The 15,034-nt window shown below is 35.8% G+C and overlaps 1 protein-coding gene across 1 annotated transcript in view; it reads right to left on the bottom strand.

Moving 5' to 3' along the window:
* Positions 1-14,259, bottom strand: part of LOC126248624 (uncharacterized) — a 132,279-nt gene extending 118,020 nt beyond the window's left edge. Inside the window, exons 1-3 of the mRNA XM_049949794.1 lie at positions 13,992-14,259; positions 2,552-2,670; positions 2,106-2,360 (exon numbers count right to left, since the gene is read on the bottom strand). Of these exons, the coding sequence (XP_049805751.1) occupies positions 2,106-2,360; positions 2,552-2,670; positions 13,992-14,045 (428 nt within the window). The 5' untranslated portion in view covers positions 14,046-14,259. The remainder of the gene's footprint in view (positions 1-2,105; positions 2,361-2,551; positions 2,671-13,991) is intronic.
* Between the last annotated feature and the right edge of the window lie 775 nt (positions 14,260-15,034).

Here is a 15,034-nt window from a genome sequence, read left to right as displayed (position 1 = left end):
CATAAAACATGTTTTCTACACACAAAGGAATGATCTAGAAAAGCAACAAAAAGGTTTTCATTTTGTGGTTTGCTGGTATATTTGTTGCTTTATGATGAAAGCTGCTGCTACTGGATTCAAATATTAGATCACAAATGAAAGACACAGCAACACTCTTCAAGGCTACTAAATTACCTATCTGTGTTCTAATTATGTATATTACTAATATAGAATTACTTCAACTACGCTATCTGATCAAAAGTATTCAGACACCTATTAGTGGACAAATCCTTCTCCTTTATGATGGCTCGAATTCTGCTGGGGACTGTCTGTGAAGGAATGACAGCTCATTCTTCCTCAAATGACAAAAACAGAAAAAGCAGCTGCACTTAGGAGTCTAGAGCGAAGTCAATGTTGTAACACATCCCATAGGCATTCCATTGGCTTCAGGTTGGGACACTGGGCAGACCACTAGCTAAAAGTCTAGATCAGGGCCAGTGCTGTACTTACACATTTCATGCAGCAATCTTGTGAATGTTTGCTAAGAGGTATGATGGGAATGGAAGAGGGTCTACAGAGCCAATGAGAGAGCAACAGACAGACAAAGTGTTTCAAAGGGATACTGTCACATGCTCACGATAAAATATCACAACCTATAAGCAAATATTTTGACAATCAAGATTATTCACTGGTGCTGTTATGTCCCAAGCTGACCACAACCTTGAAATTCACGGCATATTTGGAAAAAGCAAATACATGTTACAAAGAAGATTATTAATTTAATTTCTGTAACACTTTCATATTCCAAACTAAGCTTGGTCTCGGGCTAAGCTACAGATCAGTCTGTCACCGCAACCAAGTTTTTTAGCTTTCACATTCGCTGGCTTTGCCCACTCACAACCTGTCACATTCCAGCTTAACCACAACCCCATATTTTGTGAGATATTCGGAAAAAAAAAAAGTCGAATATTTTGATCAAAGCAAAGAATAGAATGGTCTCTATTTTGGCACTAGAAATTCATTGCCTACTTCTCACGTCTCAATAGTTACATGAAAGTATCAAGCCTTGGGCTAGTCAAAAGTGACGTGTTGTCAAACTATGAGCACTAGATAAACTGCCGCTGGCCCTGACCTAGTCTTAAGCCAGCCAGTCGATTTCAGGAACATTATTTTCCACAAACCATTGACTCAGAGATGCTGCTTTATGATGGAGTGTGTTGTCATGCTGATACAATTGATAATTATCTCTGAACTGTTCCTCTACTGTATGCAGTTCACAATGTTGGAAAATATGTTCATACCCTTCTGCATTTAGCATTTTCTTAAGGACAATAAGGGTACCACATCCTAACCATGAGGAATTCTCCCATGCTGTAACACCACCCCCTTATTTCATTCTAGGCACTACACGACGGCAGGTAATGTTCTCCAGGCATTTGTCACTCCCAAACCCTTCCACTGGATTGCCACAGGGAATAGCATGATTAATCACTCCACATAACTCATTTTCAGTCACCCACCACAAAGGGGTGTTGCCCTTTATACCCACCTCAAACATCACATACAACTGACTGTAGGAATGTGTGGATTATGAAGAGCTGCTTGACCACTGTGCCCCATTCTTCTTAACTCCCCATGTACAGCCCTTTTGCTAGCTGGACTGCTTATAGCACTTTAGGACTCACAAGTAATTCCTTTCACTAATTTCAAGCAATTCTTTTACAGCCACCCTCCACGATACTCTACAATCCCTGCCCATCAGTACACGAGGTCTGCCTCGCCTTCATTTAGCTCAGGTTGTTCCTTCATGTTTCCACCTGACAATCACAATGTCAACAGTTGAGTGACAGTTTTATAAGGGATAAAATGTCAGTGATGGATCTGTTACTCAGGGGACGCCCAATCATTCGTCCACATTTGAAGCTCACGATTTCTTGTGACCAACTCAGTCTGCAATTACTGCCTCTCTACTGACAACACAATACGCCCCACCACCTTCTACACTGGTGGATCCAATTCTCTTTACATTTAGAGGTCAATTCCGCATTACATAGGGTTTCCAAATACTTTTGATCAGATTGTGTACACTGCTAAGCATATAAAGATACGGCAGATGCAAAACATACCTGTTTCCGTAAATGACAACTTTGGAGTAATCCAAAGGCCACTGACAGAGGCAAATGTACAGAGGACTGCAAATAGGCCCACTATCACCAAACAATACTACTTCAGAAACCTTTCTTGCTTTCTGATGTGGAACAAATGCCCACCAGTGTAACCTATATTTGTGTACTGTATTGAATGATACCACATCAAGTTCTGCAGTGTATGTATAGGATAACAGGAACTGACCACATTTTGATAAACCCAGGAATGAGTGACTGTAAAAGAACATTCAAACAAAACTCAGTTATCACATAGCAATTTTTCTATTGATATACTTCATATTTTGCAATTTTGACAGTTAATTAAAAAGTAGAATAATTTTCCTCAGCTGTAACCCCCAACCCCCCTCGCCACTCTCCACAATTATACAAGTGCACACGAAATTATGACAATATATGATTCTTACCTGAACTTGAAGGCAGATGCTGGAAGAATACTTCTCAGATTAACTTCTAAACATCTTTCCAATGTAGGGCGTACATTTAAATTTCCACAACTAGCACTCACTGATGTGCTGCCTCCAATCTATGAATAAAATTATTTGGATTATTGTAAATATCACTCAAAATCTTCCAATTATAAAATTAGTTTTTCCTCATTCAACCATCCATCTCCCAATCTACTTTTATTAATCAAAGATAGTGGCACTCCAAATATAATATTTGGGGCACATCACTGGAAAAACAATCAAGTGAAACTCAGAGAAGGAATGGGAAATTTAATTCAAGACTGACTGAAGCAGAATTAAGCTCTGAAAATTCTATTTGGTGTATCGCTGTTGCACTATCATGCTATGTAAAAAAAAAAAAAACCTCTGTAGCCAGAAAAATCTTTCATCATGACAGTGTGAGTTTGCTAGACAAGAGACAGCAATAACAGCTGTTTCACAGTAATTTCTGCTAAAGCACAATCCATCATCATAAATACATACATATAATATAGAACAATGTTATCTGTCATATGTTTAATGGGCACTTAAATGAACAAAGCTTTTTTCTATACTTTTAACAAATATAAAAACTGGCATCCTGAATCTGCCTAAACTTCACACATTAATTAGGCCATCACAAAGGAAAAACAAGTCGTTGAAAGCCACACTGGTGAATAAGAGAGATCACAGGGCTGCAAATTTTGCCATTGTACATAAACATATATAAGGTTGCTTAATGCAAGTCTAGACAGGTTGCAAAGTAAACTTTAAAGAGGACATCAAAGCAACATTCTTTTAGTGAATTGTACTGCCCACAGCATGTACAGCGCATAGGAGTAACACACTACCACCTCTGGTATTTTTCACTGTTGCATACAGTAGTCCATAAAGAGACAGAACATAGCCTTTTAATTGCCTCTTTGAACACAGTCAGATATACATGTGATCTAAAAAACAGAACCAATTTTATAGCCACATCTATTCTATGATAATCACTGTAGGAGTTAAATTAGAATTTAACATTTAATTGACAACGAGCTCATTAGAGAGTGGACACAATCTTGAATAGTACAAGAACACAAAAATAAATCAGTCACCACCATTTTGACTTGCTTATTCAATTTAAGGGAACAACAGAAAACTTAAATAACAATGGTCAGCTAGGGATTTGAGATTAACTTAGGCCTTCGATACCACTCCACCAACCCACAACCAAACTGTCAAATGGCTCTGAGCACTGTGGGACTTAACTTCTGAGGTCATCAGTCCCCTAGACTTAGCACTACTCGAACCTAACTAACCTAAGGAGATCACACACATCCATGCCCGAGGCAGGAGTCGAACCTGCGACTGTAGCAGCAGCGCGGTTCCAGACTGTAGTGCCTAGAACCAAACTGTCACCATTCAACCTAACCCAGACCTCAGAATACACTATTATTATTTCACCATATCTAAGATTTCATATTCACACTGATTGGCCAATTCATACCCAAAATGTCACCTTTCAGCTTAACCTATATTCTGGACCATGCTACAGCTCAGTCTGTCACCATGATCTACATTCCAGGGAGAAAAATAAACAAATAAATAAATAGTGAGTGTGGCGCTCTCTTCCTGTTTGCACAGCACATACAATGTAACACATGAGAAGGTCATAGTATCATAGAATAAAGTTGACATCCAGTTGGTTGCTGGAGTTAAAGGGGCCAAACTTATCAATCCCTTCATCCTATATGTATCAGACCAGGAACAATCCTCAAATGGAGCATACAAAAAGCAAATCCTAGACATCCAGTATTGGTAGGTTCATCTGACCAAAGATTTGAACCCCATTCACTTAAAACAAGAGGCCAGTACTGTCACAAAGAGGCTGGAAAATATTCCGATGCCACTCTGCAAAACTATGCTGGAATTTTTTAAATAGGTTTCTACAAGCAGTGACTGACTTTTCTGCCTTTATATATTCATTTCTGTGAATTATGCAAACATTACTGCAGAAATTCCTCTATATGCCGTGTCACGATTATTAATTGGTTTATGATCCACGAAATCACTTGCCCTGAGGTGGTGTAAAATCTTTAGTTTCTTTATGTCACCATCATTAGTGGACCAGCTATGTATTACAAATCAACAGCCCCTATGTAACACAGTGTGCACTCAGAACGTAGGGTCACATTAGTCCAGTGTGAATCAAAGCGTCCCATCCTCTGATTTTAAATTACCCATCCCACTCACAGGATATGTAAAACTTAACATTAATTTGAATTTGTTGCGTCATACACAGAAAGTACTATTTTAACATTAATAGGTTTGCTCATTAATTCTGGAAAAGTGTTATGCATGTAAACATTTCAAACGGAATCATCATTTGTGTGCTGTCATAGTTGCTTTAATCTAAGTTCCGATATTTGTTGCTTGCAAAGCAAGTAGTATTATTAGTGAGCTGAATGCATGCAGGCATGAAAGAACTATGGACTTTCAACGTGTTTTTCAAACAAAGCAAAATTTTGCCATCCCTTAATTAAGAGTGGGGCATTACATTACAGGAAGTGTGTGCAAAACATTGATAGTCAGAATGCTAACAGCGGTGTTAAAAACAAAATAAATACAGTGAATCTAAAAATAAAAAATAAAAAAATAAAATAAAATAAATGGTGGTGGTGGTGCTAACTAAGATAAAGATAGTGAATCTTTGGGAACTGAAAAGTATGAGAAATCTCAAGGTAGCAATGGGAGTAGCACTAGACTTGAAATATTAGTGTGAAATTATGATGCTATATCATGTTTTCAAAACTGGCAAAAGATTAAGTCATGGCTATCTGTAAATGACAGAAAGATGGTAATATGCACAGTATGCTCAGAAGTTCATTAACTTACAGTGGAAGGCATGGAATGCCTGTGGAAATAATAATAATAATAATAATAATAATAATTATAATAATAATAATAATAATAATAATAATAATAATCAGTGATCAGGCAAAGTGCAATTCACACGTGAAATATGTAGAAGTCATATGCAGCACAGAAATGGAAAGTATAGAAAAATGTGCGAGTGAAAGTGAAAAGTTAAGAGCAAAGCAACACCAAGAAAATGTGATTAGAACTGATTTTTCGTTCAGATCTGCATATGTAATAGCCAAAATTCTATCATTCATATCATATCCCACATAATCTAACTTCAAAAGTTTAGTAATTTATCAGGCAGTAATATTCTTAATTCTGTACCATTTAGTACAGTATATAAATGAGGCAGTAACTGGTAGAAATACTGGTAGCATTGGCAGAGAACGAAACGTAAATTAATATACATGGAGTCAGTAGTAGCCGAAGAATTTTTCTCATCTCACGTTTGTTTTGCACATAATTACAGTTGTACATTGTTCGTTGTGTGTTTCATATCCTTTCAAAATATAAATTGCATTTTGTAAGTAATAAAAATTAATTGACCAAGTAACTTCTGTGGTTTTATGTATGCAATTACTTTTAATATACATACAGTTTACATGCAGACATAAAAAGTTTATAATTATTGTTATTTTGTACTCAATATTATGTTGTTCATCATGATCAAAGGCAAGCATTTCTTGTTGTTATTGATACATATAACTGTTCATGAATAATTGAAACATGTTTCATATAAGCTCAACAAAGAATTGAAGCAATATTTATGTTTTTGTTCTGCAGTTTTTCTTTAATATTTTTGAGGAAACTGCACTGTACTGCTTTTTATGTTTACTGCAAAATCCACTTGTTTCACATTACAAATCAACATTTTTTTTAAAAATAAAACCTGAATTAAATACTAAGAATTTCAATTTTGCTGTAAATACTTTTTATTTTGAAGTAACAGACATGAGAACAACTAGGTGGAACAAAAATGTTCTGTAGATTACGTGGCCCTTTGCATACAAACATTCAGTTTCTAGAAAATTCCAGTTTCTAGTGGAATCCAATAAGACACTAACCACACATGCAAACAAAGTGATCAAAATGCGGTATCGCCCGATAGGTATGCACCACACCTAATATAGAAGTAAAGGGGTTACAAACTTAACCAACCACTTACCTATGGTAGCTCACAGTAGTTTTACAACTCTGGGAGAATGTATTTTCAGTACACTGTTAGCATCTCTTGAAAAGTGTAACATTAAATATGATGTACTAAAAAGCCATCTTGTAGGTATCACAACAGATGGTGCATCAACAATGCCGGGAACTTTCAAAGATGTAGCCACTAGTGGGCAATCATTTACATAAAGACTTAATTGTTGTGTGTTGTATGATCCACAAAATAGAACTAGCTGTCCACAATGTTATGAATAATGTGACTCTTTTAGATTTCTTATATTCTGTGTTTTTGCAAATTCCCAGAAATCAGGGTGTTTCACAAGAGTCGTCCTCTCGGCTGATAAAACTAGGCCACATTTCTCATACATGTTAGGTTGCTTCATTGTTTAATTCTGCTCAAGCTCTTCTTGAAAGACACAGTTATCTTGTTCATCTTTTGAAAAACTGGGTCATGATGATTCCTCATCAATTTGTGAAGTTAAATTTGAGGGGTTCTTAAAATATCTCAAAAAGTGGTTAGTTATAAAGGATTCAGTTCTGTTTATGAAGTCCTAGAAGTTCTACAAGTATTATCATTAGTTAAGCAAAAAAGAGAGTCTTCCATAGTTAAAGCAAGACAAGAAATTGACATGGCTATAAAAATCTCTATAATACTGAAAACAAATGATTTACTGCAAATCAGGATTACAGTACAAGAGTTGGAGGAGAAGTGTACATTCAAAGGAGACATAATTAAAGAAACATCTTGCAGTGAATATAACAAATTTCAAGCATTTCAGAAGCAATTTTTTTCAGGCTTCGGTTATAAAAAAGAAAAAGCTTTGAAGACTTGGATTTCTTTTAAGATGTAGCTAAATTAAATTCACCTACATGGTCTCCATATGGTTATGAACATGTGTTATTTGGTGACATGTCAATTCCTTATTTACGTACAAAGGTGGATTTTAAATTAAATGAAAGCACAGTGCATCACTAGTTAAAATTTTTCGAATCTATAAAGAAAATCCTCAACACATTCCCACTCCTGTGAAAGAACTTCTTAAACCATTTGTAATTATACCTGTATCTACAGCTGAATGAGAAAGCAGATTTAGTGCCATGAATCTAACACTGATACGGTATATTATTTACAAATTCTGATGCTTTCAAATTTACTTTTCATTTCAATAAATGGGCCTCCACTGCACTGTTTCAATGCAGAAAAATCTGCAGTAAAATGGATCAACTCTCAGCACCGTAGCACACTGACAAACCAACTGGCAAAGCCTCTGATCTTCAGCAGCAGTCTCAGTCGTCTTGTTTGTACAACAAAACTCTGAGAGCTAAAATATCAAGTATAAGCTACAGTATGATTTTCTAAATAAGTATTATCTATAACATGCTTTTAAGATACATCAAGAAGATAATCACATATTATATATAGGCAATTCACGGGCATTTGACACAAAAAAAGCAGGTTCAACAGATCCATGTACATAAATAATGTCATATGTAAATACACCACAGCAGACATTGATAGCAGACAAAGATAATTAAATCTGGTTCTACAATGCCAACATATACTTTCTTTTAAGAAAAATAAAGGTCAAGCATACTATACTTCTCAGGGCATGGGCAAATTTACTTCCCTTTCTTCCCTTTGCACTTGCAGCTAGTAAACAACTTTTGTCTACCACAATACAGTAGTCAACAGGAGATTCTTCACCCTTTTCCACCTTAAAAGTATATTTGTGTTAATTGTTTGCATATTGGATAAAATACTGAAGTTATAACTTCAATAAAAATACATTCCTCATTTTATTATGTACAAGGTAAAGTACATCTGTGCCATTAGAGAGATACATTTTTCAGCATACATCATGCTGAAGTTTAGTGAACAATGAATTTGTGTGTTGCCTCAGTCACAACTTCTTGTGCAACGATGCTCAAAAAATTCTACATTAAGTTTCTACTTAGTTCCCGTTTTAGTAATTTTTGAGTCATTATTGTTTTATCCATAACTGTAAGACATTAGATATCTCTAGTCTGTGAATTTAAGAATATGCAAAGAACCACTTCTGTACTTGTTTTGATAGTCTCTCAGTACTGTTTGAACCTTTAAATGTGATTCCTTTTTTTATATATTAAGATTATATTTTTTTTTCCTCGACAGGTCAAAAGGTCTACTGAATGAAGCAGAAGATCATTTGTTTACAGTACTAGAACTGCAATATTATGTTAGAAGCATATTCTATGTATACCACACATGAGCAGATGGAATGTGGAAAAAATTGAAATATGCAAACCATTTAAATAATTCAAGGTTGTGAAATAGTACAATGTTCGAATGATACAGTGTTAATATGATATACATTAGTTTTAAGAACGCCTGTTAAGATTTTTCTTCATTATCGTGGCAGTTTATTAACAATGGGATCTTGTATAGTGTCAAATTAGAAGAATACTTCAATCTGTAGCTCCCTAAATTGGTAAAAGGCAATGTTTGTTACCAGTAGGTTCAACTGTCCCCAAATAATGTACTCCAACACTACCTACAATTACATAGCACAGGGAATATCCCAAATTGCACAACTACAAATCTTTCAACTTAAAATATTAAAAATATCGAAAGTGATGTCTGTACTTAAAGAGCTGGAATAGGCATAAAGCTGAAAATTGCTGACCCATTGAAGGATTGACGAAACAATGAATTGCCAAGTATTCAGACGACCACAGCCTACTGAGCAATAATCAGCATGGCTTTCAAACAGACAGAAGAACAAACAGTAATAAATAATTACAACGAATGGAATAATTAGGAACTTGGATAACAACAATAGTGTTGGAGGAATTAATTTAGATCTTTCTACAGCTTTTGATATGACCCTTAATATGAAGAAAACAAACTACACAGTCCAGTCACACTAGTATACCCTTAATATGAAGAAAACAAACTACGCAGTCCAGTCACACTAGTATGACCCCACCTATTTTCAATGTCACACAGATGTCAGCACTAGCAGTGGAGAGTACATAAATTGTGTCAAGGAGGGGAAAAGGGGGGGGGGGGTGACACGGAAAACAGTGCATCCACTGTCCTAATACGGGGATGGGGCGATTTAGGTGACCATTCGCCCATCCTGATGTGAGTTTTCTTTGGTTTCCCCAAGCTGTAGAGGACTGCTGGGATGCTTCCTTTGATTAGGCCATGGCTGACTTCCTGCCCTATCCACACCTAATCTTATCCTACTTTGTTAACATTATATATATGTAATTTATGTTATGTATATAACATGTCTGATACTATTGTACTAATTGGTCTATGGATGGATAAATATAATAAATGATTTTTCCTCCTGAATAATGAGCTGGTTGATTACTTCCACGAAAACTGCAGTGAAAGGCAAATTCAGTTTAATTTTTGGCAAAGAGGTTGGAGGCAGCCATAATTCTCAAGAGTATCAATTCTTAATAGTACACAACTGACATGGTTGAACACCAGTGCAATATGCATACTTCTTTTTATTAACACTGAACACGAGGAAAACAAATAGCATGAACTTCAGCTTAAAGACGGGGGGGGAAATCTCACAACTCTGTTACATTAAACATTAATCATAACTCTACAAACTGTGAATCAAAATGATAATGGCAAAGAATGTCATATTATGCCTTTTGGGTCCATCAGTGGACAACAGGTAATGCTTTGTGATGATATACTTATTCCTATGTACAATTAAATATCACGTATGAGGTTCTTTTCTGGGGATCAAATGCACATAACATGGAGACAGTTTTCAAACTGCCACATGTATAATAACTAAAAGTTACTGTTGATCTCATTTTAATGAATCATTTTGAAGATGGGATATCCTAGCTATGGCATGTGAGTTCATCTACTAATCTATTGTGATCATAAAAACGTAAGTAAGACTGTTTCAAATAGTTCTCGGCATGATTACCAAACAAGAGGCAGTTTCAACATTTGTGCCAATGAAGAAAATGAAAACCTCAAAACAGCATTCTTTCTCAGGGACAAAAATTGTATAAAAATTTGCCCAAGGAGATGTGAGAGATATAACTGAAATACATTTATTTAAAATGACAGATAAAACAAGCCTCTTAAAAATGCATACTATGCAATTAAAGATTACTTAAGGTATTCAGCGTAAGAATCAATAAAAGAAAGCGACAACCAAAAACAACTATGTCAAATTATAACGTAAGATATCTAATTCCATGGGGAACCACGTATATTGGATCAGCAACAGCCGATATCACAAGATAGGTTCCTCTGCAATTCAAAATTATTGTATGCAGTAAATGTGAAGATATCTGTTGGAAGTAATCATCGCAGTACACGCTACACCTCATGAAAATGTTGTGTTCTCATGATATGGGCCTACAAGGTCCGAATAGTTTGCACTGAAGATGGTCACACAGATCTGTAAAATAAAGTATTTCAATCTTTACGACAGATGCTTCCATTTATCCAAAATATATTTGTATTACAAGTACAGAATAGAATGCTTTTTATGGGGAAATTGCTCACCCAAGATCTATAGCTCATAATACTAATGTCTCACTTTGTACCTGAGCCCAACATCTGACTCATAATGGGATGCTGACTCAGTCTTTCAGACAGATTAAAGGAAAGACACGGAAATGTAACCAAGACATGGCAGCATGGACATGGTCATGAATTCATCTACGTGTGTGTGTGTGTGTGTGTGTGTGTGTGTGTGTGTGTGTGTGTGTGTGTGTGTGTGTGTGTGCAGCATTTTCATTGAGACACAAAGTGAACAGTACATAAATATTTCCCATCTTATTAATTACATTTTTCTAATGTATTTACAAATATAAATTACGTACAAAATTTATGGGGTAGTGCATTTGTATGGACGCTGACCTCAGATTTGGGAGAATGGTAGCTCATGTTCTGTCCTGTCATCCTTATTTAGGTTTTCCTAAATCACTTCAAGCAAAAGTTACAAAGGGCTCTTTCAATACTGCCATGGCTGACCACCTGCCTTTCCTCACTAAACACACATGCATGTATTTACATGTCTGTACATGCAGGGTGTCCCAGGAGGAATAATCAACATTCAGAGATATGACACAAATGATCTTCCGAAGGAAAAAAAAAAAAAAAAACTAAACATGGGCTCTAAACTACATGCCTTAAGAGCTATGAGCATGTTTTCAGTAGAAGAGATGTGTTTCATACTATCAAAGACGAACAAAGTGCTCACAGCTCTTATGGTATGCATTTTATAGCCCATGTTTACTAGACTCCTTTGCTCTGTATGGTCATCCCTGTTATATACCTGGATGCTGACCATACCTCCTGTCTGTTCTTTGTATTAAGCTGAAGCCATATATCATTGGGTGATTAAATTACTACATTATACTAGTCAGCAGCTCCCTTGTCTGCAGCTGGTTGATGTCTGAAAATACTGAGCAAATACAGTTAACGTGTTAGCACATGAGCACCTGCAGCACAACATTGAGTGAATTCAATACTTAAGATTTAATTATCTCTAGTCTATATGTCAAACTTCTCATTGGTTATACTACATTGTAAAAGTGAAGCTTACTCCCTCCATTCCACTACTCTCTCTCTCTCTGATAAACAGGGATCAGCATGTACCTTCCTCCCTCCAAAGCCCTAAAAAAAATAGCTTAAAATGGCTCTAAAAGGCTGAGTAGTATGAACACAATCCCTCTAGCATAATCAGTTTATAATATCATACATCCTACAATCCCTGAACATAAAGTTACAACAACTAAACAGCCCATATGGACCACACTCCACCTTGCCTATGCGGAATGAAATAGGTGACAGACAAGGACTGCTAACAATGTAGAAATGTATATGACAAACATGTTACTAACCTGGTAACTATGTTGCTTCCAGTCAGTGTAATTAACACACATATGGCTAATTTTAACTAACTCCACAACAAAATTTAACAATGTAGAAATGTATATGACAAACATAAGTTACTAACCTGGTAACTATGTTGCTTCCAGTCAGTGTAATTAACACACATATGGCTAATTTTAACTAACTCCACAACAAAATTTAACTTACTGGACCACAAAACAACTGTAGTGAACATTTCTGATAAAGAGAGGGTTTCTTTTTTGAGAGGCTGCTGACTAAGAAAGGTATAAAAAATGGGCATTCGCTTAGAGGAGTGAAACTGCAGTTATAGCAAGAAATTTATTGTAGCATTGATACATGCACAAAAGGAATTTTTTTCCTAATCTTTACACACAGGCAGTTTAAGACCTGAACAAACTTAAGTCTCACTCATTACCGCACATCATTTATTTGTTATATTAACAGAAATACCATTAAAACAGCAAAAACACACTGGCACACAACAGCCATAATAGGCCTACAACTACTGATTAATGTTACAAAATCCAATAAGAGCATGAGGAAAATGTTTTATAGTGCATTAGTATAATCCACAGTATAATGAACAGTTTTAAAAGTAGGGTTAAGTGAACAAAGGAGCTCATGAAATTTACATACATAATCAGCAACCTGAATTATGGATAGTATAATATGATGAATCTTAACTGCCTTAGCATGGAGGAGGGCTGATGAAAGCAAAAATGCTAAACATTACACAAAATAATCAATTCCCAATGAGCCCTATGGAATTATTTACAGACACTGATGTAACATGTCTGCTGTTGGCATTAAGTGTCTACTAAAATGTCATACCTGTTGGGATGTATCTAAGCAACCACAATAGTCTGGAATCATTAACTCTCAACAAATGTAAAACACGAGAATGTTTACACCAGTTGTTCTGCATGTGGTGTCAATAAGCATTAAAAGATGCTTTGGTCCAGTAACATAAACAATAAGTACTCCTGCAAAGGTCAGTATCCGTCTATACATACGTTGGGAAGAATTTTTTTTTTTTTTTTTTTTTTTGTATTAGCAAGGCCCCACATCAAAATATATCCGATGCATTCTACGAAGTTTGCATTCATCATACAAGTTTCTGTGTTTACACACGTGACTACAGCACAAGACAACTTTCTTACTGACAAAAAAAGGCTAACCAAAGTTTTCTCTTCAAAAATGTAAAACGCCTATCAATACTGTGTGCAGCATGTAATTGACGTGTAGGTATCGTGTACTGATAGAACTAATTAAGCATGAACACTGATATAAAAAGGCTTTAAACTGTCATAAACTTAAGCGCAAACACTGTGTTTACTTTGTATCGTTTGTAAGACTTCCAAAAATCTGGGCAGTTTCGTACACAGTTTCCTAACAAATTAAATTATAGAAATGTATAAATATGCAATTATTTTTACGTAAACAGAAACTAAAACAAACCTCTCTGTTGAGCAATTTTTCCACTATGTTGTTGCGAGTATGACGCTTCTGCATCCTTTTACTTTTTGCATGGTTACGGTGTTGGGATGCAGGAACCGCTGGACCATTTTCGGGAGGCAACGCAAAATTGCACCTGTTCTCTGTCGTTGGTATTGTTCGTATGGTCGAGCTTGTTTCTGCGGAACTTCGCACTTCTTGTACGCTAGTGCACGAGTCACCTGAATGACAACTTTCAGAAAAGTATCTATGATCTTCTTGCAGCGGTGACTCCGGGCCTGCCTCCCCCTCTTCCATGTTTTCATATACTAAACAGCAAACACAGACAGTTTATAGAACAGTTGAACGTCAATTTCAATGTAGCCAACATACAAACATATCATACCATTGTAATTAAATGTCAATATATTTAATCCTAGTTTGTGTTCGGTAATACTTTACTAACCATAAATATGAGCCTCACTTAATATTCCAGGAAAACGAATTAACTGCTGGTCGTACGAATCACTTCCTTTTTTTAAAATCAAACAGTTACTTATATGTATTTCTTACGTGACCTGTAAGTTATGCAGCAAATGATAGCGTTGGTAAATGGAAGCATAACCAGCATATTCAAATAAGTAACAGATAGCCATATTTCTTAACTGAACAGAAAATTTGGTCTGGCGCTGATGCCGCAAATAGAAAACATTGGAGTAATGCGAGTTAAGGTGAATATGATCAGTCATCTATTGGAGGCTTACCCAGGCATGAGCGATACTTGAAAAAAAAAAACACGCATACAGTAAAAGATGACAGGACAGATTTTATGTTTCACATATTTACCTGTAATTTTACGTTTATCCAAAGACACATGTAAATAAAAAGTGAGTTAATAAACATTTGCCCCAGAAATGTGTGACCTTCCCTTGTTTTCATCCTGTGCTAATTGTTAATGCAACATTCATTTGAATTTGTGGAAAAGGATGAATTTTCTGTTAGCTCAATGATTCTCGAAATCAAAATAATAAAACAGGGACATGTTTAAGGATGCATCTCCTTTCAGA

Source organism: Schistocerca nitens, chromosome 3 (assembly GCF_023898315.1).
Source record: "Schistocerca nitens isolate TAMUIC-IGC-003100 chromosome 3, iqSchNite1.1, whole genome shotgun sequence".
NCBI lineage: Eukaryota > Metazoa > Arthropoda > Insecta > Orthoptera > Acrididae > Schistocerca > Schistocerca nitens.
Note: the sequence above shows the minus strand (reverse complement) of the source record. Positions and strands in the feature narration are given on the sequence as shown.